We start from the raw sequence: 27,259 nt of genomic DNA on the forward strand, positions 1-27,259 counted from the left end.
TCATTCCTGCAGCAGTATGACGAACATCGCGGACTCGTTCCGAGAGCGCAGCCACCGGCGGCACAACTCGTGGGAGGAGTCTGGCGGCGGCGGCGGCGGCGGCGCTGGCAGCGCCGTGGCCAGCCCGGGGACGCCGGAGGAGCGGCCGGTGGTCACCACGTCACGCACCAGCGCTCTCAGGTGAGGCACCAAGCGGTCCTGCGCGGCTCAAGTGGCAGTCCGGCACTAATCGTAGAGCTATTGTGGGGAGTCCTGCTTGCTACGCCGAAAATATGCGGAGGACAGTCGCGAAGTTTTATTATCATGTAGAAAAAATTAAGGTGTGACTGCGATAGTTAGTAATGATTTTATTTCTTCTCCAACAAGGCGAAGGCCTCAGACACAGTCAACCGATCCGGCTCAAATTTGGCAGGTCGCTTGGGTACAACCTAAAACGAAGGACTCCAAGATATTGTGGGTCAACACCCCCGCAATTTTGAGAAAATCACCCCGAAAGGTTATGACGAGCAATCGACTCAAAATTGGAGGGATCCATAGATAATTGTAAATAGAGCATTTTTCATCATCAGCTATGGGGTCCGCAAATGCAAACTTTTCCAGAAATCGAGGAAAGAAACTTTTACAACTGCCGCTTCTGTACCATGTGGGTACATGGTGTCACGTCAGGAGAATAAGGGACCGGGAAGGTGGGATGGGAAACGAAATTCGATAGCCAAAGAAGCAATACGTGTGACTATGCTGAGCAGAATGATCTGGGATGTTGTCCGGAGCAAAAGCACCTCCTTGGGCAGTTTCCTGCAAAGCGCCGTCTTGACAATGCCTGTAACGTCGTCGGGAGATTTTCGTAGTATGCTCCTGAATTGTTTGCCCCTGAAGAGCATAATCCGCAAGCACCTACACCACCGTAGTCCTTAAAACATTCAGCATCATTTTGCTTGATAATGATATGGTCTTCACCTTTTTTGGCGTTGGTGATTCCACGTTTCTACTGATTTCTTTGCTTCTGTCTCGGGATCATTGTGATGCCCCCAGCACTCGTACACTTTGATTACATAGCTAAAGATGTCATCTGGATTGGCCCGAGATAGCTGCAACATTTCCATTCCTCTGGCCAGTCCGCGCGCTTTTTGAGTGAGCGTGAGCTGTTGCGAAACTCAGCCGATGACGAACTTTGTCATGCTCAAAATGAAGTGCAAGATAGTTGAAATATATTAGTGGTTGATTTTTTCTTTTCCACTATCGCCTCGATTATGACACGTGTGCACGAGGGCCTCCACTTCAGTTCAGATTCCCGGTTCTTCACAAAGAGATAGTCTGTCACTTTATCCTTCGTCACTCAGATTTATTTGACCACTCTAGAAACGTCTGCGCCACGTAACGACTGTGTTATACGTAGGACCCAGATTCTAATTACCTAAAAACAGCGAAATATGCGAATATTTATGATCTAAAACTTGTATAAATTTCACTTCAGAAAATAAAACATGGCTTCATTTAAAAACATTCTTGTCGATTTTTTTATGTACCATGTAATACAGAATTCGCTTCTGAACAAACTGTGAGTGTAGTACTTACTTTTTTGCAGTGTTTGAAACGAACTAGCACTTATTTTTGAAATGTCTGCATGTGCCTAAAAAAACACGTAGCACAGTGAAAACAATAACACCTATCCAAATAATAAATCCTGTTTTTACTAACGCACACCACTTGTTCAACTTATTCCAAATTAGTTAACGCGTTCCGTCATTCTTCAGTCTCCGCAGAGCTGCATATGATCACAAAATGCACTTTCATGTTTCCTATTTTCAAAGGTGTAAGGTTGTCACTGAGGACAGTTCTGTACACGGAAAAACTCCTCTCTACATCACTGGACGTCACAGGAGCGTATTTGAAGGTGGCAACGTCACCGGCTTTGATCCATTGTCTTCAAACGTTGTGGCATTGCAAGAAAGACTGGCACTAATTTTGTACATTGTGCAATATCTAGGATTCCGCTAGAGGACACAATGCAATTTGTTGTTCACTTCGACAGTCACATGACCATAAGTTCGACCCAACTCACTCTGCACATGCTGCACAATACAGGATGTCATCCAACTGAGTACCAGCAGCTTCCAGTCTTATGATGACTTTTGGTACCACTGAAAATTTGGTGCTGATGTACGTCTATCTACCAAATAAGGTACCGGTTTCATTGTTTTGACATTGGCTTCATCGCGTTCAAGCTCATAAAAAGATTGTCTTTATGTTGGTGTTGTTGGTACAATAATAGTCAGCAGCATTAAGCCAATAACGCCAACGTGTAAGGTTAAGACGGGAGGGACAGCGAAGTTGCCTTTTAATTTCTGTAGGTGTAGCAGAGCTTCCCCATAGATTTTCTTGCCAAAGGAACTTAACTTGTCCACATCAGAGTAATATGATCGCTCCTCTTCTGCAACACTGTGGAACGCACGTCCTAGGCAAGTGAAGTGAAGTGAATTTGAAGCCCCTTGCTTGCTTTAACCACATATGAAGCATCATCTGATACTAGCACCAAAACGTTGTCTCTATTTGCACCATCTAGCCACCATAGCTTCATAGTGACAATTGTCGAATTGCTTACTCTTTCGAGAGCTTGACGCGTTAGGAGGAACATTTCTTCGGGCCTGTTAACTTTTAGAACACCAACAACAACGTTTGCAACATAATGCCCATCCAAATCGGTGGTTTCGTCTGTGGACACCCAGACGTTTCAGTCAGCACCTCTTCGTAGCACACGGATAAATAGTTCTTTCTCTATGTAGATTCATCGGGTATTGGATGTGTTGTGTACTTCTCCTAGAAGTGTCTGAAGCGTGGATTCTTCAGCTTTTCCAGTGGGATGTTGCAAGATGTCATCGTCTCACGCAAGTCCTTAACGAATGATTGCATGGTTGAACATGGACCTGTGTGCTCAAATAACAGCGTTTGTCTGCTGTCATTTTCAGCACTTTTCTTCTCAAACATGCTACCTTTGACGGTATTACCGTATTGTTGCAAATTAAACCGATTTTCTGCACCAACTTTAACATCACATAGTTTACAAAATAATATTTCCCCGTCAGTGCTGAAGAATGTTCTCCAAAATCGCGAACAAAACCTCGTAAATGCATGCTGTTGGAGCACTTTACTTTCGTGATGTTGGATTAGACTGATAGTGCATTATACTTAATAGTGTGACAACGTGTGCGATGTTTGTTGCGTCGTAAGCCACTTTTGTCGGTTTAGAGAGCGTTTGGTCGATCCCGTGCAAAAAGTCTTACGTCAGCAAACCGACTTATGTTTTACACAGCTTGTCTATTATAGTACGTTGTTTGCGTTTGAAAGGAAACAACGCTGAAACAGTCCATGCTGAGCTGGTAGAAATGCATGGCAACACTCCATCATCATATAAAGAGGGCCCAGATTTTGATGACTAGTCATATTTTTTCCTGAACGTTAGGTGGAATTTTACAACAATTTATGCACGAATCCACGTATCGTAGTGCAGAAAAAACTGTATTTATTGTGCATATAAAGTCATACTGACATCTTTTTTAGTAATCGGTCTTATTTCGGCAACTGTTGCCTAAGGACACAAGAATAAAAACGTGACAATGTTGCTCTCATGACAATTTTTCAGGTAATATTTCACAAATACAACAATTGCTAAAAAGCTCCTCTTATGTATGTCAAATGAACTACCAGTCTTATATTTGTTTCAAAAATGTTACTGAACGTACTACGTACCTTGTACGGGGCACCACTCCTGGTTCACTGGGTAAGATTTGTTCTCTGTATTGAAGGACTGGAGTTGATGTCCTTTAAAATTATATCGGAAGCACTTTGCAGTCTTAACGTCTAAGGTCAGTTTATTCCAGTGACAAACATCAAAATAATTAAACTCGATAAAATTGCAATATACTTTCGGTTTCGTGAGACAATGGTCTGTTGACTGACCGCTGCTTCATCCTCATTATTGGACAGTGGTATCAGATGAACACGTGGTCAGCAGATCGTTCTAATAGCCTTAAATCCCAGCTTTCAAAACGGATCTTCCATTTCTCCTTCGAGTAGTTCCTCGATTTTTCCACGATACTGAGAGGACACCACCAAGGGTAACTATTCGGCTTTAATGGGAATCTGACGCGCTTTCTTCGTGTGACACACAACCGCAGAGATGACACAGTTAAAAACGTTATAATTTGTTTTTCTTTCAATAAGATCATACTGTCTGTCTGATAATAGAAGCAACTTCCCCAGTAGTTATTAACATAGTTTACTTCAAAATGTCACATAAGGCTGAACGCAAAGAACAACGAATCCATTCCATCGGAATGTGACGACAGAGAACTTGAAATAGTAGCAGAGTGGTAACGACAAACTTTGTTTTCTTGCTGACAGGGCTCGCTAGTGTGATATTCAGTTGTGCAGAGACTTTTCAGCTGCCGTCCTCTTATTTTTCGTCACAATCGTTTTCAAAGAGTTCGAGTACCAGCCCAGTAAACAGTTTCAAGCTGCCAGAAATTAGGATTCTCCGCAAATTGTGTCGCTGTGCTACAAGGTATTCAAGGAACATCTGCCTCACAATTTGCACGGATTCCTAATTCCTGGCACCTTCAAACTGTTTACTGGGCTGGCACTCGAACTCTTTGAAGACGATTGTGACGGTAGCTGAGGAGTCGCTGCACAACTGAATGTCACATTAGCGAGTCCTGTCAGCACCAAAACAACACGAAGGTAGCTTCTCGGCGAAACAAAGTTTCTCTTTGTCGTTACCATTCTGCTACTATTTCAAGCTCCACAGAAACACAGATTTCTGAGTTCGAATATAGCACCGGTAAACAATTGTAGTCTGACAGGATGGTTCATTACCAAACTAGGAACCGATGTTAGGTTTCCACCCTTCCGGCAGAACTTTATTAACTGAGTAGTATTTCTGTCTATCAGTTCACCAAATTCCAAGGAGATGGACAGCACACACAAGTTTCATTCATCCTTACCTCTACGTTGTTTCTCCAGATTCTACTGACAGTCGAATACCAGCGTTTCTCCAAAATCAACACTCAATTTTCATCTGTCAGAAGATAATATCAGCAGATGAAAAACACATACTGAAAAAAATCCCAGCACGAAGAAATAATTAATATAGACTAAACAAATTAAGGGAATACATTTGCGTAGGTAACATAGTTAATTGATTACCATTGCAAGGTCACAGGTTTATGTAAGTGCGAGAAAAGCCATTGCAAATGTGAAATGCTGGTACATTAATAACCTGTACAACCGCCAGAATGTTGAATACAAACATGCACGCAATGCTCGTACAGGTTAATGCTGATTGTGGATGACTCTGCAGTTGTCGTCGGATGATGTCCCATACGTGCTCGACTGGAGACACATCTAGTGATCGAGCAGTCCAAGGCAACATATCGACACTCTGTAGAGCATATTCGGTTACAACAGCGGTTGTGTGCGAGTGTTATCGTATTGGAATGCTATTCATTAATGGCAGCATAACGAATCATCACAGTGACGTAAAAATCTGCGTTGATGGTTCACGTATAACCAAGAGTGTGCTCCTGATGCCATACGAAATTGTGCCCTCGACCATAACTCCAGGTGTGGGTCGAGTGTGTCTAGCATGTAGACAGGTCGGCTGCAACCGCTCATCTGGACCCACACGTGGCCATCACTGGCACCGAGGCAGAACCGGCTTTCATCATAAAACAACAGACACCCGCTCTGCGCTCCAGTGACCACTCACGTAACACCACTGAAGTCGCAAACAGGGGTCAGTGGAATGCACGCTACAGGACGTCCTTGAAGTGACACAATTCGTTGTGTCACTGTGGTGCCAACTGCTGCTCGAATTGCTGTTGCAGACGCATTACGATGTACCACAGCCATAGGCCGAACACGACGGCGGCCCCTCTCGGTAGTGCCATGCGGCTGTCTGGATCCCGGTCGTCTTTCGACCGCACCATCCCGTGACCAAGGCTGCCAGCAATTACGTACTGTGGCTACATTCCTGCTAAGTCTTTCTGCAGTATCACGGAAGGAACAACCAACTTCAGGTGGCAGTTTTCCATGACCTCATTCAAACTCAGTGAGCTGTTGATAATGGCGCCTTAGTCGTCTTAAAGGCATTCTTGACCTACATCAACTCACCACGTCCAATCTCAAAGGTTTCTAACGTTCATGACACTTACAGTGTTTATTTAAAGTAAACTCGGTTTGTATTCTCATAGTGGCGCTACTAGCGCCACTCTTATGCGATTTGCGCGAAATCTGAATAGACGTCATCTTTCAGATATAGAAACACGCCTACCAGCTTTCGTTTATCTTGCACAACTCCCTCTCGGCGCTGGGATTTTTTTCCGTCGGTGTATTACTCTACCACTTAAAACAACACACCAGTCGCTTTGGAGAGTTGAACCGGGCGGTCAAGTTAACCTACACTGCTAACAGGCCATGGCAGTGACGCGGTATTTATGTACCAGTCGGTTGTATGGGATCAGCACAGTACGATGGATCGACGTGGAAACGTGACAGAATGGCAGAAAAGAGCGATCGTCTCTGGACATCCCCGTGACTACATCATCGATGAAGTTGCCTGATTTATTGATGTACCAACGACGACTGTCTAACGTGTCTACAAATAATAGTGTATCACTCTCAGTGATCGTAAAAAGCACCTAACCAACAGGGACTGTAGACTACTGCCACGCCCTGCCAGTAACAACGGTTTCATATCCGCCAGGAATTGCCACAGTCAGTTAATGCATGTCCATCTCAACCAGTTTTCCGGCGAATATCCGTATTGGAATCGTGTACCTCGCAAAAGCACAGTGAACACAAGAGGTACGTGAAGCTGCATTCTTCCAAGAGTCAAACAACACAGATACTGGACATTAGCTGACAGTGAGCGTGCTGTGTATTATCATGAGTCACGAACACTCAGGCACCCTATTGCACCTTGGCTCGCCCACTGAACATCCCATTTTAATTGCACAGAAAAGTCTACGATTATTTGTAACAGTGGGTAAAATGTAGTGCTCAACATCCCCACAGCTCTATGAGTGGCTTCAGTTGGGTACGATACTCTTCCTAGCTGTGCTGAGGCCTTTATCAAGGCGTGTGTTACATGGTACCAGCATAATGTCTCCTGGGTGGGATGGTTGACTAATGTTTCTTCCGGTGCACTAACCTTACTGTTTCATTTCACTCTCTGCGCAAGTCTTTTCCATTTATCTTATTTGTCTTACACAATATTCAGTTTCCGATGCTAGATGTGGATGTCTTATGACATTCATTTATTCATTCTTCACAATTATCACCTATTATCTGGGAAGCTAATGTAGTCCATACAACTCATCTTTGTGGATTATAAAGAAGTGTGTGAGGGGCGTTTGAAAAGTCCGTGCAAAAATAAAAACTACTTATGTGTGTGGGGTAAACCTTTTTTATTTTTCGACATAGTATCCTTTTAGACTTATACACTTTATCCAACGCTGTTCTAATTTGTTGATCCCTTCTGAATAATAGAAATTGTCCAAGTCTGCAAAATAGCTATTAGTTGCTGCAATCACCTCCTCGTTTAAGTAAAATCTTTGTCCTGTCAGCCATTTCTTCAAATTGGGGGACATATAATAGTCTGAGGGAGCCAATCTGGAGAATAGGGGGGATGTGAAACGAGTCGGAATCCGATTTCCATTAATTTTGCGACCACAACTACTGAGGTGTGCGCTGGTGCACTGTCGTGATGGAAAAGGACTTTTTTGCGGTCCAATCGCCGGCGGTTTTCTTGCAGCTCGATTTTCAAACGGTCCAATAACGATGAATAATATTCACCTGTTATAGTTTTACCCTTTTCCAGATAGTCGATTAGTATTATCCCTTGAGAATCCCAAAAGACAGTCGCCATAACCTTTCCAGCCGAAGGAATGTTCTTCGCCTCTTTTGGTGCAAATTCTCCCTTGGTAGCCCATTGTTTAGATTGTTGTTTGGTCTCAGGAGTATAGTAACGTATCCATGTTCCATCGACAGTGACGAAACAACGTTTAAAGTCCTGCGGATTCGTCCTGAACAGCTACAAACCATTCTTGCAACACTTCACACGATTCCGCTTTTGGTCATGCGTGAGAAATCGCGGAACCCATCTTGCGGATAGTTTCCTCACGTTCAAATGTTTATGCAAAATATTATGTACCCTTTCATTCGAGATGCCGACAGCACTAGCAATCTCATGCACCTTAACTCTTCTGTCATGATTTTTGGAGTCGTACCCTCCACAGGGCGTGTAGAACGTTCAGCAACACTTGTACCTATATGGTCACTCCGAAAATTTTGAAACCACTTATAAACTGTTCTAATCGAAGGTGCAGAGTCACCGTAATGTTTATCAAGCTTCTCTTTAGTCTCCTGTGACGTTTTGCCTTTCATAAAGTACATCTACATCTACATCTACATCTATACTCCGCGAGCCACCTTACGGTGTGTGGCGGAGGGTACTTATTGTACCACTATCTGATCCCCCCTTCCCTGTTCCATTCACGAATTGTGCGTGGGAGGAACGACTGCTTGTAAGTCTCCGTATTTGCTCTAATTTCTCGGATCTTTTCGTTGTGATCATTACGCGAGATATATGTGGGCGGTAGTAATATGTTGCCCATCTCTTCCCGGAATGTGCTCTCTCGTAATTTCGATAATAAACCTCTCCGTATTGCGTAACGCCTTTCTTGAAGTGTCCGCCACTGGAGCTTGTTCAGCATCTCCGTAACGCTCTCGCGCTGACTAAATGTCCCCATGACGAATCGCGCTGCTTTTCGCTGGATCATGTCTATCTCTTCTATTAATCCAACCTGGTAAGGGTCCCATACTGATGAGCAATACTCAAGAATCGGACGAACAAGCGTTTTCTAAGCTACTTCTTTCGTCGATGAGTCACATTTTCTTAGAATTCTTCCTATGAATCTCAACCTGGCGCCTGCTTTTCCCACTATTTGTTTTATGTGATCATTCCACTTCAGATCGCTCCGGATAGTAACTCCTAAGTATTTTACGGTCGTTACCGCTTCCAATGATTTACCACCTATGGCATAATCGTACTGGAATGGATTTCTGCCCCTATGTATGCGCATTATATTACATTTATCTACGTTTAGGGAAAGCTGCCAGCTGTCGCACCATGCATTAATCCTCTGCAGGTCTTCCTGGAGTACGTACGAGTCTTCTGATGTTGCTACTTTCTTGTAGACAACCGTGTCATCTGCAAATAGCCTCACGGAGCTACCGATGTTGTCAACTAAGTCATTTATGTATATTGTAAACAATAAAGGTCCTATCACGCTTCCTTGCGGTACTCCCGAAATTACCTCTACATCTGCAGATTTTGAACCGTTAAGAATGACATGTTGTGTTCTTTCTTCTAGGAAATCCTGAATCCAATCACAAACCTGGTCCGATATTCCGTAAGCTCGTATTTTTTTCACTAAACGTAAGTGCGGAACCGTATCAAATGCCTTCCTGAAGTCCAGGAATACGGCATCAATCTGCTCGCCAGTGTCTACGGCACTGTGAATTTCTTGGGCAAATGTTTAATCACCACACGGAATTCTTTTTCGTCAATTTTTTGACAATCACTCGACTTCCTTGATTCACACGAATGCCAAACACAAATAAATAGACCAATATGGCTGAAACTTGATGTGCGTTCTTTCCAAAGATGCTACTAATTAAACATGACCTCGATACGCGCCGGTGGTGCCATCTCTCGGACTTTGCACAGACTTTTCAAACGCTCCTCGTATAAGCAGGAGGTGGAAAAACATACGATAACACTAAAAACACAGCACATTACCGTGCCTAATACAGTGTAGGAAAACGGTTAGCATTCAAAACAGCTTCCAGTTGTAACAAAATGGATAAATACAGGTCCTGTATGATTTTCAGGGGACCCTTACATGATCCTTCCTACAGTGACGATAGTGGTAGATATCGATGGTGCATCATTCTTTCCAAAGTAGACCAGAAAAGTTCAATAATCTTGAGATCTGCTGACGGCGACGGCCAGGGGACATGCGACAGTTCATCCTCGTGCTCACAAAAACAGTCCTGAGCGAACAGGCGCCCAGTCGTCTCTGAAAAAAGCATCGCCATTCAGGAACAAACACTGTGCCACGGGTTGGATTTGATCAGCCAGCATGGTCATGGAATCCTTGAGGTAATGCGACATTGTAGAGTAACCATAGGACCCACAGAATGCCACGATATGGCTGCCGAAATCATGAACGAACCCCTGCCATGTTTCACTCTTGAGACGTAAACTCGACCAGAAGTTGAAAACAGTGTGAAACAAGAGTCATTACACCAAATGACATTCTTCCATTGGTCAATAGTCCAAGTTTTATGGCTTCTGCACCACGTTTTCCTATTACAGGCATTTGCATCACTGATAAGTGTTTCTGGTATTCCAGCCCGCCCTGTAATTACCTGCTTCTAGAGCTCTCTTCGTTTTGTTTTGGCGCTGACAGCGTTCGCGACTGCGACACTTAAATCTGCAGTGATTTTTTGCAGCTGTAGTCCTCTTATTTTTCGTCACAATCCTCTGCAATGGGCCGTCTGTCACGATCACTCAAAACACAGTTTCCTCCTGTTGTAGTTAGTGGACGATGTTTTCCCACTTTCGCTGTCTAAGGTATAAATCTTCGATAAGGTGACTCTTGGAGCATCAAACACTTCAGCTACCCATCGGAAGAACCCACCATACGAGCACCAACAATTTGCGCACATTCTAATTCACTTAGCTCCAACATAATTTTCTCACAACTACACAGATCGCTATTCTGACCACGACTGACACTTGCAACATATTGAGGACACTGCACAAGAGACGTTGTGATCAAATGCAACAGCGCAACCAGCAGGCTTGGCTTGTATTTGGATTTATATTCAAGCGTGCATTTCTCGCGGTGTTTCTGTATTTTTATTCAACACCTGTATTAACCATGTATACCTAATACATACAAGACTCGTAGAAAAATGCTAATATTACAAAGGAACTGATATTAGAACAAAGAAATAAGCAAAAAAAAAATACACAGGAAGTATGAGTAATGCCTTCAGTCACAATTTTTTCGTGTTTCACTGAATCACATCTAAATGGAAAAAAACTACTTTCTACCATCATAAAACTCTTTAACGAATTAGCCAACTACTAGTATTACACTTGGTACTACATATTTCGTGAGTGAAATCTGTTCGCTTCTGTTCATGTATATTCATTAAGGTACTTGAAGATTTCCCCTCAAACTACTCCACTCAAAAGCCACTGTCTGGTAGATTCCTTGGCCGTAGAACAGCAAGTCAGCAGCGTTTCCACTGAAATAATCGATTCCACGATTCACTGCAACGTTCTTAGGACCCACATTTCCGTAGTTACGTGCGCCGACGCGGTAGAAAGTCTGTAGAGAATGTCGTCTTGCCGCGATGGCAGCACGCTGAGTGTGGGTGCGTGCCTCGCCGAATCGTCCTTGTCCGTCCTGAACACTACCGCTGCCAAATCGTTTAACATGCGAAAGGTTGCAGTTGCACCCGCTGTTTGACGTGGGTCCTTTCTCGCCTCTTTCACAGTTAACGGCCATTTGCTGCTGTAGTTACCGTGGTCGACCACCACCTCCTCTCTCTTCAGGCAGCAGTGCCTGTGGTTCGGAGCGCACCCCATTCGCGTGAAACCGTGCTACGAGCAATACTAAACTCCTGGGCTACACTTGTCACAATTCGTCCTTCAAGTTTCCCGATGATTCTTCCCCATGTGAAGTCATCCAAATGTCGTTTGTGGACCCTGGTGTAATGAAGAACACCACCAGAGCGCTCCGTAAATCATCGCTGATTGACACACAGTCTTTTCCCGTTTCTTCACCCGCCTCGTGTTGCACGGCCAACCACATTTGGAGCTATAGTCTCACTGATACCAGGCCATGTGACATCCAGCTTTCCATGCAAGACTGGGAGACCTCTGCCAATGTACTCCAGAATTTTCGTTTATTTGCATCAAGCTGTTAACGTGTTATGTTACTTTACGTACCTCATACTTAAGTTTTGCAGAGCAGTGTACAAAGCGCACGTTAATCTCAGTAGCACTCCTTGTTGAACCCTCACAAACGCAGGTGGCTTCATAAGCTCTGATCCGTGAGTCCAAACGCTCAGACCGTATCCTGAAACTGGTGCTAATATAAATTAGTCGTTTGCTCTGATTGTTCTCAAAGTCGTCGAAATCGCCTGTCTGTGCTTGTTACAATTTTGTACATCACATTTGTGCCTTTTCTGCCTATCTCGTCTACTTCATATATGAAATCAGCGATTTCATCCAAGATCAGGCCTACTCCCAAATATCGCGTTACTGTTGGTCTAACCGTTACATTTATTTGAGGAATCTCGCTAGATTCGCTTTCAGCAGGAGGTACGCAGTTTCGTGAGGTGCTATTGACAATTTGACAGTTCGACGCCGTCCTACAAGATCCAGACGTTCAGTGAAACAATTGCAGAGATCCACGGTATTGTATGAAATCGCTGTTGGAGCCAGAGCAGGCGCCTGTCGCTGAGAGCAGCGGGTGGTGACTGGTGGGGTGTGCGCGTGCGCAGAGCCGTCGGCGCCCTCCGGCGGACGCAGACAGAGCCGGAGCGCCTGGGCTCGCCGCGGCCGTCGCTGGAGAGGCGCAGTCCGTCGCTGCCCGAACCCGGCGCGGCGGCGAGGCGCTCCTCTTCCAGCAGCCTGCCCCCGCTCGGGAAGGACCCCTTCGGCAGCCTCGTGTCCCTGCCCGACGAGGCGGACGACCCCTTCCCAGAACCCAAAGTAGCCGCAGCCGTCCTCTAGACCCCTCTAGCGAGCCCAGCGGTTAGTAGGCGCATGCCTTCTGTGTCGTCCACTGTTCGCGAGTTCTGTCACGTTTTGGCTCTCGTGCACCGCCTGCCGTAGAAGCTGCCAGGCTGTATGTGAAACTAAATACGCTGCTGTGCGAAACTTACGGACGAAAGTAACTTTCTCATGACGCGTGACTGCCAAGTAACATAGCTCCATAAAACTTGGACCACACACAAATAGAACTGTGGCCGTATAGTACAGAACATAACAGGAAGAAATACGCAAGGAGCCGAACAGAAATGACTCTTTTATTCGAAGACAATAATTACACTGAAGCGACCACAATTCATGATGGTTCCCCGGATACTATAAACGTCGAGACACGGTTCTTAATAGGGTGTGTGATCACCACAGATGGTAATGCGTGCTCTGCAACGTGGTCCTATCTTGGCCAGAAGGTTAGTAAGGAGTGTTTGTTGAAGCGCATTCCATTCCTTCATCAGTGTGATTTACCAATCATTCAAGAACAGTCTTAATCGCATTTATTATTGTTATAACAATGCCAACCGGTTTCAACCCGACGTAGGGGTCATCTCCTGGGCGTTGACACCATTGGTCGACTGCTGGTGGTGTCACTCCTGTCTACATAACGGCAGGAAACTATCTAGTTTCCACTATCTAGTTTCCTGCCGTTATGTAGACAGGAGTGACACCACCAGCAGTCGACCAATGGTGTAAACGCCCAGGAGATGACCCCTACGTCGGGTTGAAACCGGTTGGCGATATTATAACAATAATAAATGCGATTAAGACTGTTCTTGAATGATTGGTAAATCACACTGATGAAGGAATGGAATGCGCTTTAACAAACACGCCCTACTAACCTTCTGGCCAACATAGGACCACGTTGCAGAGCACGCATTACCATCCGTGGTGATCACACACCCTATTAAGAACCGTGTCTCGACACTTATAGTGTCCGGGGAACCATCATAAATTGTGGTCACTTCAGTGTAATTATTGTCTTCGAATAAAAGCAGTTGACCAATGGTGTAAACGCGCAGCAGATGACCCCTTCGTCGGGTTGAAACCGGTTGGTGGTATTATAACAATAATAAATGCGATTAAGACTGTACTTGAATTATTGATTAATCATACTAATCGCTGCTTCTCTCCACAATCATGTTGTCCAAAAATCACTGTGATTTACACCTGCTGGACGGTCGTTGATGCATATGGACGTGCTGGAATGCGTCTCGTCAACACATCCCACATGTGCTCGATGGGATTTAAGTCTGTGGAATGGGCAGGTCAGTCCATTTGCTGAATATTTCCTCGTTCCGAGAGCTTCCCCACCTGTGCCACACAATGCGATCGTGCATTTTCATCCACTAGAATGAAGTCAGGGCCGAATGCATCGCCGGCCGGTGTGGCCATGCGGTTCTAGGCGCTTCAGTCTGGAACCACGCGACCGCTACGGTCGCAGGTTCGAATCCTGCCTCGGGCATGGATGTGTGTGACGTCCTTAGGTTGGTTAGGTTTAAGTAGTTCTAAGTTCTAGGGGACTGATGACCACAGCTGTTAAGTCCCATTGCGCTCAGAGCCATTTTTGAACCCGAATGAATCCCTGAAAAGACGCACATGGGAAAGGAGTACAGTGTCACAATAACTTTTATCAGTGTGTGTACCGTTTTCAAAAATGTGGAGGTCAATAAGCCCAAGCAACATTATGCCTCCTCGCACCATAACACATATTCAACAATATTTATGGGTGTATTTTGTGTTCCCACTTCTCATCACATGTAGGTTCGTCCAGCACAGTTGAACAAGTTCGTTTTGGTGGTCCATTTGTTATGGTGTGTGGAAACATTAATGTTTCATCGGCATACCGACCTCCAAATTTTTGAACACGATAGAGTCTCCAGTCAACGTCGTTGTGACTCTGTACTCCTTCCCCACGTACGTGTTTCCAGGGGTGCATTCGACCCTAACTTCATTTTCATATACGACGATGCGCTACCACATCGAGCAGCGCAGGTGGTGGAGCTCCTGGAACAAGAAGATATTCGGTGAATGGACTGGTCTGCACGCTCCTCCGACTAGCATTTCATCGAGAGCATGTCGGATGCTCTGGGGAGAAGTATAACAACACGTCCATGTGTACCAGTGACCATTCGGAAGTTGTCAACCGCACCACTGGAGGAATGGAACACTTTACCACAGAATCTCTCACCAACCTTGTGGCCAACACAGGAGCACGTTGCAGAGCACGGCGTGTGATTACACTCTTTGGTAAGAATCGTGTTCCGCCATTTGTTATGTCCAGGCGACCATCACGAATTATTATCTTCTGATAAAAGTGTCATTCCTGTTCATCTCATAACGTATTTCTTTCAGTTACCTTCTGTATTATATTTGCAGCATTTATTTCTATTTATGGTCCAATTTTCATTGAGCTATTTTATTTGACAGTGATAAGTCATGTGAAAGTTACTTTCGTCCTTAAGTTTTGTACAGCAGTGTATGTGGCTTTAGAAATTTCTCAATCCAATGTCACTGAAGTAGATTAAGTTTAGCGAGCGTTTACAGTATCCGTGAAAAGGGAGACCTAAGATGAATAAAATAATTGCAGACTGAAATAAGGCAAATGCTAACAGGTGTGGATACCATCGAAATATAAATATTTATTGAAAATTTTACAAAAGAATCGAACGATAGGTAAAAGCTGACCTCGGGGAAGGTTAGTTCGGGTTCTGGAGAAATGTGGGAACTTGGCACTACGACTTATCTTAGAACAGGGCTTCCCAACGTGTGGTCCGCGGACCCCTTAGGGGTCCGCCGGCTCTTTCTAGGGGGTCCGCAGCCACCCTTCACCAAATCGTGTAAAATAGTGAGTAAAATTATTGAATAAAATTGTGAAAATCAAATTCATCACTTTTTTTCGTGTGAAAAAAATGTGTACTTCAGGTCGTATTCCCAAGCAGCCTTTGCGGTTCCTAAGTGAGACCGCGTACACAGCTTAGTGCCGGAGAATGCGGCTTCTCTGATCGACTGTTTCGCTTTAATACGGGGGTCGTTTGTGCGCCGGCTCACGGCGGTAGATGCGCTGAAACCTTTTACGCTTGCGCGGAGCGAGCTTTGTCGACCAATCGCAGCACTCGCTGGCACGTATGCGGCCCAGACATCATTAAATGTTAAACTTGCTTCGTCAGTACACTACCTATTTCATAAGTCGATTTTTGACCTTCAAGTTGTTTTCATTCATCTCTAACCAAAGACTATTGATACTTCGGGGGGGGGGGGGGGGTCATTGGGAACAGACTAGGGGTCCGCCATGGATTTTCGACTTAAGAAGGGGTCCACCAGCTACAAAGATTGGGAAGCCCTGTCTTAGAAGATACACAGGAGAAAGGCAAATCTACATCTACAGCTTTTGTAGATTTAGAGAAAACTTTTGACACTGTTGTCTGAACTACAATCTTTGAAATTTTAAAGGTAGCAGGGATAAAATACAGGTAGCGAAAGGTTACCTATAACTTGTACGGGAACCAGACTGCAGTTACGAGAGAACTTCAAAAAGTGAGTTACATATGTCATCCCACGCTATGACCACTGCACAACTGCGGCGCATTGTAAGAAGAGAGCACATGTTCTGGGTTTCCTGCGGAGACAGCTCTGCTGTGGTGAAGATAACAGCTGCATCACAGTGTGAGAGTGAAATGGTTAGCAAGTAGGAACATATTCCAAAGTTGGAGTATGGGGTACAGTACGATTCTTATGGGTAAATCGTCTGAATTGCATTCATATTCACCGTGAAATCCTGGCGATATATCGACCAAACGTAATGTCGCGCCATCCACGGCGAATTGTGCCAACAATTTGACTAAGTCTACGCAGACGTGGCTGACGCTGACTGGGAAAGAAGGTCATCGACGTCGACCACAGACAACAATGCCCTGGCTATCGAGGAAGTGGATCGCAGACTTGGTGGCCATCTTGAAAAATAGCGTTCTACATCTGTGTCACTTTGAAGTGTAGTCGTTGGTAGGATTACACACCATTCCTCACAAAGCAATCGCTCCATTACAGCGTGAGTTGCTGGGGGAAGGTAATAAGCTTGTTTTTGTAGTAAATAATTCAATAATAATTAAATCAGCCATTTGCGGGGAGCAGCGAACACGTCATTATCATTCTTATGAAACAAATCTCGATCCCTGCCAGCGCTATCAGTGAGGTCTCCTGTTTCTAAGATGTTTTCACAGATGGTCTGACACTCAACGCGCACGATACCCATTGATATATTTCAGCGTCAGTTCGCACCCCAATCTAACTAAGAAGTACGTAGTGCGTTTTCTGTACTAATCACAACAACAGATATAAATAGCAGAACGAGTTCAATTTCGACAGAGATGATGGCTACAGACGACTAGTAGTAACTAGCAGGCTGTGGCACGTTGGCAATATAAACAACTCTCAGGAAACCAACTAGGCAACAACAACAGTAACAGTTTTGTTTCCGGCGCATGTTGAAATGTTCCCCCACCTAGTACTGGCCATTATCATGTATGATCAACATCTATGGTATAACAATGAGAGCATGGGGAACTTTTACTCAATAATGCCCCTAACACAACATTAGCATCTGTGATCTGTAAATGAGACTGTATTTTCACAGTTGGTAGCTTCCACCGACCACAGAACACTCTTGAAGGAGGTCTCAACAGGCGGTTCGAAATGTCGAGTAGTTGCGGGAATAGAAGCGGAACTGCGTCCTAGTCACCCAGAAGATCCAAATGACGAAACAATCATTGGGAAAACCACATGTTATAGCAATCTGATTTTAGTATATCGCTTGCCCTTAGTCAACCCTAGAAATGGAAGAAATAATAGGTTTCATGTTTGAAGTCCGTAGGTGTAGAGATCATTACAGAGGGGATGCTGGTTATTATTGTCATTGGCGTGTTAGGCGGGTCACGGAGCTCCTCAGGAATACAGCGGCTAGGGCGTGGAAGAAGTCCAACGTTCACTCGCTGTGCTTGCCGGGGGGCCTTGTATGGGATGTGGAAGAGGCTCTTCCTGAGGCTTTCGAGCATGCGGGGTGCGACAGCTACCGACTGTTGCACATGTTGGCACCAACAATGCCTGTCGTCGGGGTTCCGAGGAAATCCTTGGGTCCTTTCGACGGCTCGCTAAATTGACGAAGGCGGCCTCCATCTCTCGAGGAGTGGAAGCCAAGATGACGATCTGCAGCATCGTACCCAGGGTGAACCGGGGTCCTCTGGTTTGGAGTCGAGTGGAGAATCTAAACCACAGGTTACGTCGACTCTGTGACGAAAATGGTTGTATATTCCTCGACCTACGCTATGGGGCGGAAGGTTGTAGGACGCACCTCGATATATCAGGTGTGCACTACACACAGGAAGCAGCTACGTGGGTAGCACAGTACTTGTGGCGTGCACATGGGGTTTTTTTTAGATTAGGTTCCTCCCCACGTGAAACAAACCGTTGGCCTGAAAAATTAGCAGTTCATGACACTGATGTGGGTGTGCCAACTGTAAAAATTGTTAGTTCGCCTAAACAGGTCATTCCAAAGGATTTAAATATGCTTAATCTCATGTTAGTCAATTGTTGAAGTGTCTGTAGCAAGATCCCCGAGTTACTCTCCGAAATAAACAGTATCAATGCCAATATTGGATTAGATACCGAAAGCTGGTTGAAACCAGACATAAATAACAGTGAAATTTTGAACTCGGATTGGACAATCTTTAGGAAGAATAGCACTGATGCTATGGCAGGTGGTGTGTTCATTGCAGTTAAAAGCTGTTTAAACGCAGTCGAGATCGATATTGGGTCGGACTGTGAAACAGTCTGGATAAAGTCGTCAATCAGACAAGAATTGACCATTGTATTAGGATGTTTTTATAGACCACCAGCATCTACAACAAACGTCGTAGAACGTTTCGGGGAAACTCTTGAGGACATAGGAAATAAATATCCAAATCATCCATTAGTTATAGGTGGAGACTTTAGTCTGGCATCCAATGACGGGGAAAATTACACGTTTATCACAGGGGGCAGAAGCAAAGACTCGTGTGAAGTTATTCTAGGAGCGCTCTCAACATACAACCTTGAGCAATTGGTTAGAAAACCAACTCGAGATGGGAACATATTAGATATTTTGGCGACAAACAGACCTGATCTTTTTGAGGAAGTTAATCTTGAAGAAGATATTAGCGACCATAATGTCATTGTGGCTTCTACGTCAGTGGGAGTTGCAAAAAAATAAAATAAAATAAAAGTGTTATTAATGAACATTTTCATAGTCAGCTCCAAGCATTCACCGCGGGACACAAAGATATCGTGGCATCTTTGGTCGGAATTTAAAGGTATTGTCCACCAAGTGCTAGAGAAGTATGTGCCTAGCAAAAATAGGGGAGGGAAAGGATCCACCTTGGTACAACAAACATTTTAGGAAGTTGCTGAGAAAGCAGAGAATTTTGCCCAGTCGTTTTAAACGTAGTCACTGCCCCGCTGACAAACAGAAATTATGCAAAATGAAAGCAGCTGTCAAAAGGTCAATGAGAGATTCTTTTAACGAATTTGAAAGCAATATTTTATCTGCAGTTTCTAAAAATAATCCCAAAAAATTTTGGTCGTACGTAAAATCTATGAACGCTACCAATAATTCAGTACCTTCTCCTGCTGACAGTACGGGTAATGTAACGGATGATGATAAACAGAAGGCCAAAATTCTAAACCTAGCTTACAAAAACTCGTTTACGGTAGAGGACTGCAGGGCCATTCCCCCTTTCAATTATCGAACAAACGCAAGGATGGCTGACATAGTGTTTAGTGAATCTGGGATTGTAAAACAGTTGAGATCCTTAGACGCCAGGAAGGCATCTGGCCCAGAAGGTAAGATTATATGATGACTATGCTACAAATATAACACCATTCTTATCCATCATCCATCAGAGATCATTGAAACAGCGGAAAGTTCCAAGGGACCCTAAGAAGCCCCAGGTCATAGCAGCCTATAAAAAGGATAGAAAATCGGATGCACATAATTACCGGCCAATTTCACTGACATCGATTTGTTGTAGAATCATGGAACATATTTTGTGTTCAGACATAATGACCCTTCTAGACTCTGAGAAGCTCATCTGCAGCAACCAGCACGGTTTTAGGAAACAGTGGTCTTGCGTGACACAGCTGGCCCTCTTTGTGCATGATATACAACAGGCTCTAGATACCGGCTCCAAGGTTGATGCCATATTTCTCGACTTTCGAAAGGCGTTCGACTCAGTTCCGCACTGCCATTTGCTCCAAAAAGTGCGCGCTTACTATCTATCCGATGTCATATGGCCGGCCGCGGTGGTCTAGCGGTTCTGGTGCTGCAGTCCGGAACCGCGGGACTGCTGCGGTCGCAGGTTCGAATCCTGCCTCGGGCATGGGTGTGTGTGGTGTCCTTAGGTTAGTTAGGTTTAAGTAGTTCTAAGTTATAGGGGACTTATGACCTCAGATGTTGAGTCCCATAGTGCTCAGAGCCATTTTTGATGTCATATGCGGTTGTATAGAAAGTTTTCTAACAGACAGAGAGCAGTATGTCGTCCTGAATGGGGTGACTTCAACTGAAACAAGCGTAACTTCAGATGTGCTCCAGGGCAGCGTAATAGGTCCACTGATTTTTACAATTTATATAAACGATCTGGTTGATGGTATTGACAACGGCATTAGACTGTTTGTCGATGATGCTGTAGTCTACAGGAAAGTAGTATCACACGAAAGTTGTGAACAAATCAATGAGGATTTGCAGAAAATAAATGCGTGGTGTAATGACTGGCATTATCTCTCAATATTAGTAAGTGTGATCTACTGCGTATAACAAGGAGAAAATCCCGATTAATGTACGAGTACAAAATAAATGCCCTGTCTTTGGAAGCGGTAACATCCGTCAAGTATCTGGGTGTGACTATTCGAAATGGTCTCAAATGGAATGATCAGAGTACACAAGTAACGGGCAAGGCGAACTCGGGCAAGGCGAACTCTAGATTGCGGTTTATTGGTAGAATCCTGAAGCGATGCTCCAACAGAGGAAATTGATTACAATACGTTAGTTCGTCCAGTCTTAGAGTATTGTTCGTCTGTATGGGACCCTTACCAGTTGGATCTGATTCAAGAGATTGAGAAGGTCCAAAGAAGAGCGGCAAGATTCGTGATTGGTACATTTAGCCATCACGAGAGCGTTACAAATCTCGTAGAAAGTTTGAAGTGGGACACACTTGTAGATAGACAACGTGCTAAACGGAAGGAGCTGCTCACTAAATTCCCCGAGGATGTAGAGCATATTTTATTACCACCAACTTTCAAATCGCGCAATGATCACCATTCAAAGATAAGGGAAATTAGAGCTCGTACTGAGGCGTTCAGACATTCGTTTTTCCCTCGCGCGATCCGCGAGAGGAACAGAAGGAACAGAGGGGGGGGGGGGGATATGACTTTGGCGCGAATTGTGCCCTCCGCCACACACCGCTTGGTGGCTAACGGAGTATATATGTTGATGTTGATGTAGATTGGCCATTAAGAGGCAAGGGTAATTGACACTGACTTTCGCCACTATAGACGTAGTAATTTGTAAATCTTCATACAAAAGACATGTAAAACTTCAGTGGAAAAGGATGGTCCACTAACTTTCTGATTACAAAATTTTGTTTTTGCATATAGACATGCAGTTTCTTTTGTTGGCGGTGTGCGAAACCAATGATTACTGTATGTTCTGATGTCCTGTATCAGTTGTCGTCCAGCATGTCCGTTGTCTGCATCCAGTCCACTTTGCACCTGTGTGTTAGTGTTGTAGTCTAGGTCTTTGCTGTATGTAGTTGCCATATCAGTCGATGCCAGTGTTTCTAACATGAAACTACCTGCCTGTAACCAAGTACACAAGAAACCGGTGAACTAAATACGAATGTACATTTCTGTTTTGTTTAATATACTTATTTACACAAGCAATGAAACAGAGTCCACATTTCAACTCATTCATTATATTATTAACGTCACAATCAGCACCCTAGTGACGTACTTGGTTGATGCATATGATACATCCACTTCTGTTCCTGTCTCAAGTCTTGTCATGATTGTCTTTGTTGTCACTGTCCTTTGTGAACATTTTCTCTCATCAACAGCGCAGTTATGGGTAAGGAAGCTTTTACAATGCACGCATTTTTTCTTGAGTCTTTATACGGCTGGTTGAGGAACAAAGAAAGAAGTTCTGCCCCTTTCTTCCCCCCACCCCACATGGACTGATTCATGGACAAGAGCAGTTAAAACAGGGTAAACTTCGCTTAGTTCCTGCAGTGCAAAATTTTCTTACATGCTCTAGCTACGAATTGTAGGCTGTCTCTTCTGACTAGAAGTGATAGCCTCTGCGCACAGTGGAGCAGGAACTGCTTTGTCATCCTTTCTACCACAAACACTTTGAGCATAGTACAACAAAACAAAACACAATATCCATCAAGGCCGATACTGCACCATTGTACTATCTGTTCACAAAAGTTGGTGAAAAAAATCTGTACCAGCCCAAAATCTTCAAATTTTTACCGATTGATCACTATGTAAACCAGAGCTACAGAAAAAGTGCGTGCACTGTACTTGAATATGAAAAGAACTGGAGAAGGCCCCTACTTGTGACTCATGCCAGGTAGCCCCACAGCACACGAGAGGAGTAGCTTTCAGCAACTTGGTAAAACATCAGTCTTGAAGGCTAGCAAGAGCTTCCTAGCAGATACATCCCAGTGACCTCATTCATGACTCTAGTGTTATGCATTAGAAACAATGAACCAACAATGTATTGCTATGCTCAGACCATCCTAAATAAGACTATACTGTTTAGCCTTATTTTTTAAATTTAGGTATAGCATCTTTCAATAGAGTATCACCTGGAATTTTTCTGCGTAACTCAAACATTAATATATGGTGTCTCAAAAAATGTACACACACATTGAGTAACCCTATTCATTAATGCACACACATAGCAATTTGTTCAAATTAAAGAGAACAACTCTATTCCACTGTGCTTGTTTGTAAGGATACATACTGTTACCATCATTGTCCAGTTGGAACTGACAACACTGAATACTGGAAAAATAATTAGAATAAATTATTTGATTAAGAACTGCAAGGTGTTGTCATTCAGTATTTGGGATGGACCTTATGTATGATAAGTAAGATGAGTGTAAGGAGTATTAGCAAAACCTTTTTGTCCAATCAGTTTCTTTGGCAGTGTACTATATTGTATCCAGATAGGCCCTTAGGCCTGGTGGTGAAGAAGTGCACAATATTGCAAGATACAAATCTCTTTTTTATTTACAAAACTACATGCATTTTTCTGCTTGAGTCCTCCCAATTCTCAAAAACTGTTTGACATGACACATTCCAGCCACTCTCAGATGCCAGTACATTGCTAGTACATTATTCTTAGTGATACAAAGTTCTTCAATGTATAATACGTTAACAACATGCAACCACCAAAATATGACAGCATTGCTGCTGAAAGATATGACGATTTTTGATAATAAAGGGATTGAAGTAGAATACATGTAATTTTGAAAATTTTGTACGTCGGTTGCTGACCTCAACCAATCTCATTACAATATTGACACTTTTATGTAAATCCCTCCACTGCCAAACATTTCATGCTTTGGTGGCCACACAGATTTTTGCGTAAAGTTCGACAAAGTCATACTTTTGACAGTGCTGTAAAAAATGAATTGTCCAGGGACTTAGTGCCATTATCCCACACTAGCACTTGGTAATTTCATGTGACACTCCACAAAAATATGCAAATTTTGAGTGGGCCAGTATTGATTAATTATGCTGTTTGACTTACGTATAGCTACAAGCGATTTTGTGTGGAAATGCTATGTTTCTCTCAGATTTTCTTTCCAAATAGTATAGTCAAAAATTCAGTGCAGTATCGTTATCAGAGTTATGTTTATTGAGAATGTGAATCAACATTGGTATGGAAGTTTCCCAATATCCGTTTCAAATCCAGTGGATATGTTTAAATTTTTCTGACCTGCAACCCTCTGTGAATTTTACATTGGTGCTTGGAGGTAAGTATCCAACAGTTATCTCTTGTAGCAGTGGTAAATGGCCATGGTGTCTTACAGAAGGTAGTTCACGGATCTCTCATAGGCTTCCAATTTCTTCAGTGTACAATTAAGTAATATGTGTTGTGGTGTGTGAGTGAGGAGGAGGGGAGGGGGCTTCTTGTTAAGTTCTCCTGAAAGTGATTGCGATTCCATGGCTCTTTTGCATTTTCCAGTTTTCACTGCAGATCTATTTAGCACAGGGCTTAGTCGCAGCATAGTTTCATGTTAATTATACATCTACAAACAGAAAAAGTGTTAGTCAAAGAGAGAGAACATTTAGGAGACACCCTGTATGTTATTACATTACAGTAGATTGAAACAGCAATAAAAATTGTTTTAGAATTGTTATTAGTAATATAGCTTATTCTAATGTTTTCCAAACATATATTGTTGCAGTGTCTGCAGGTGAAGGAACCTATGGAGGATATTACCAGCAACAACACTCTCAAATTCGAATGGCCATTATAAGTCAGTGAACATAATATAATGGTGCAGTTTGCTCCACATACCACCTTTGAACACTTTAAAAAGACTTTGTTCTTCAGTTGTATGCTGCAGTTAATACCTGATAAGTTGAGAAGCTTCCTTATATGGTATGGTCAAGTTGTTTCTTTATCAAAGCTGGATTGTTGCAAGTGTTGAGCAGTGAAGATCTGTTTGTGCATCAAATGAACTCTTCTGTCTAGTGATAATTTGCAACTTCTATCTAATGATGATCATCAAACCATCTTATTTTATACATATTGTGAAGGAAAACATTTATATATTTACTAAAAACATAGCCTTATGAGGTCAAAACATCTACATGTCAAATGGTCTACTGCTACGAGAATGATTCATTGCCATTGCATCTTTCTGTCAGTTGTTGTTATTAATACTGTTACAAAACTTCCTCGTAGATTAAAACTGTGAGCTGGACCAAGACCCCAACTCAGGTCCCAAGTTCGAGTCTCGGTCTGGCACACATTTTTAATCTGGCAGGAAGTTTAATGTCAGTGCACACTCTGCTGCAGAGTGAAAATTTCATTCTGGAATACTGTTACAAATTTCTTTTATCTTGGACATGCAAATTCAAGCCTCTTTGTAAAATATGGCAAGCTAGTGCTATAGTTAACCTTCAACTGTGTAGTGCTTCAGTAAATAAACAAATGCAACTGTGCCTCACAAACTACAATATATCATTACTTTTTAATAATAAAGTCAAGCAATACAATATTTCCTAGAGATATGATGAAGCATCACTCTACTGGTATAACACAAATGTTAAAGTGCTTCATCATTCCATATCATGTCCTTTGAAAGTTTAGTTCTTTCATATGTCAGGACCTTAGTTGTATATAAATAAGGCTAATGTATCTCCTAAGATCGTTCAGATGGCGTTTCTGTGATTTTCTGAATGCTTTTTTGATATTGCCTTCTTTTTTTAATTCATAACCATCAATGATCAAAATTATTGAATTAGTACCCAACTGTGTGAATTACAAACGCCTATAGGAAACCAAATACATTTTTTAAAATTAAATATGGTGATCAACTTATGAGAGATGTGTCTCTGAATGTTTGGACTGATTGAGAGTTTAGCTACAAAATAACTGATCCTTGTGAGTCTTTCAAAACAGTTGCATGTCATGGTACAGAGCTTCCAGCCTCTTACCATCAGAGTGTGTCACTGTGCTGCCTGTGGCCAGTGAAAAGGAAGCACATCAGCTAACAGAACTTATTGTCTGACTCAGGGTACTCAATGCTGTGGTGCCCCATCTCATTGTGTTGTTTGGTAATGGATCCTGCTATTTTGTGAAGACGAGTTATGCTATAATGCCTGAGGCATACAAGTGCTGGTAGACAGTGGTATCTCAGAGCACTACACATCAGATGACTAATCACACTACCAGCCAACTCCAACATCAATTTTACTCAGGCTGTGGAGATTTCCAACAGTAGAGTTTTCCACAAATAGTGCCACAAATTGTGCCAATGAATGGAGAAAGTCAGTCAGCAGACAGCCACCATCAATGGGCAATGACAAATACAAATAACCCTGACAAAATTTGCTAACAGGTCACAGAAAACCTTCAGTAACAGAATGAGACTACTTCTTCTGTTGCAAGATTTTTTACTCTTTGTAACCCCATATTCTGCATTCCTGAGTCACCGGCACTTGTCAGTTTGTTGCAGTTGGTTGGGAGTAACCTGCTTCTCTACCAGATTCAGTGCCTCTTGTCAACAGGAAATGACATTTTTGTTCTTAGCACCAAGAAAATTTGGATTGCGATTTTTATTTATGTAAATGATACAATGAAGTTGATTTAGCTTGGTCAGTACCTACTCCAGGGATATTTATTGGTGGAAAAGCAAAATATGAAAAATAATAAGTGTTTTCAGTAGTGAAACAAAATGCACTTCGAAGATCGTTTAGTTTATAATGAGAACCAAAATGCTATTTTCTGTTGACACATGACTGCACAAAACACCGATTTCTCGTATAAGCCAACTTCATTAACACATCACAAAAACCAAAATCAAAAATATTTTAGGAAATACCAGATATAAGGTAACCAAATTGTGTATATATTTAACAATATTTATTCAAAGAAGCTAAGAATAATGTTTTAAACAACAAGTTAGTTCACACTGCACACATGCAGAGAATTTAATACCTTGTGTAGGATATGAAAATCTTCTTTTGCAATTCTTTCTTACTTCAAGAATTAAGACCTTAGTGAACACCCTTGTATGTGATCCTGGAATAACTTCATGACAATGTTTAGAATGCCAGTCATTTTACAATGACAAAGTACTCAGTCATTGGAAACTCACAGTCATGGAGCATAAAACATAATGTACTGTATAAGCATGTAACCAGATTTCAGAATGAGTAGAAGATGACTTCTATGAAATTGCTATTACTTACTCAACAAAAAGAGCATTCACAGCCTTTTTGTATTAAACAGTTTGTTTCTATAGTACTGGAAAATTGATTTGTGATGCAAAATTTCAGATATAGTTGTGAAAAACAAAACAGATAGTACAATGAGATCAGAAGAAACAACATATGATTAATGCATATTTATATAATATTCACTACTGTATGTTTGATGATAAGCTGAAACAGGTGACAGTTAAACATTTACTGTGCGTTGCCAGACTACAAAGGCACCACATGAACATGTTGCACATCCAAATTCCAGAAACAGAGGTATTTATGCATTGAAGACAAATAACAAGTACAGCACCAAATGAATTTTCC

General features: G+C 42.8%; 1 protein-coding gene across 1 annotated transcript in view; it reads left to right on the forward strand.

The window, feature by feature from the left end:
- The window catches only part of LOC126161568 (kinesin-like protein KIF12), a 605,396-nt gene extending 580,125 nt beyond the window's left edge, over nucleotides 1-25,271 (forward strand). Inside the window, exons 17-18 of the mRNA XM_049917513.1 lie at nucleotides 13-180; nucleotides 24,409-25,271. Of these exons, the coding sequence (XP_049773470.1) occupies nucleotides 13-180; nucleotides 24,409-24,421 (181 nt within the window). The 3' untranslated portion in view covers nucleotides 24,422-25,271. The remainder of the gene's footprint in view (nucleotides 1-12; nucleotides 181-24,408) is intronic.
- The last annotated feature ends 1,988 nt before the right edge of the window (nucleotides 25,272-27,259 follow it).

This window comes from Schistocerca cancellata, chromosome 1 (assembly GCF_023864275.1).
Source record: "Schistocerca cancellata isolate TAMUIC-IGC-003103 chromosome 1, iqSchCanc2.1, whole genome shotgun sequence".
Lineage (NCBI taxonomy): Eukaryota > Metazoa > Arthropoda > Insecta > Orthoptera > Acrididae > Schistocerca > Schistocerca cancellata.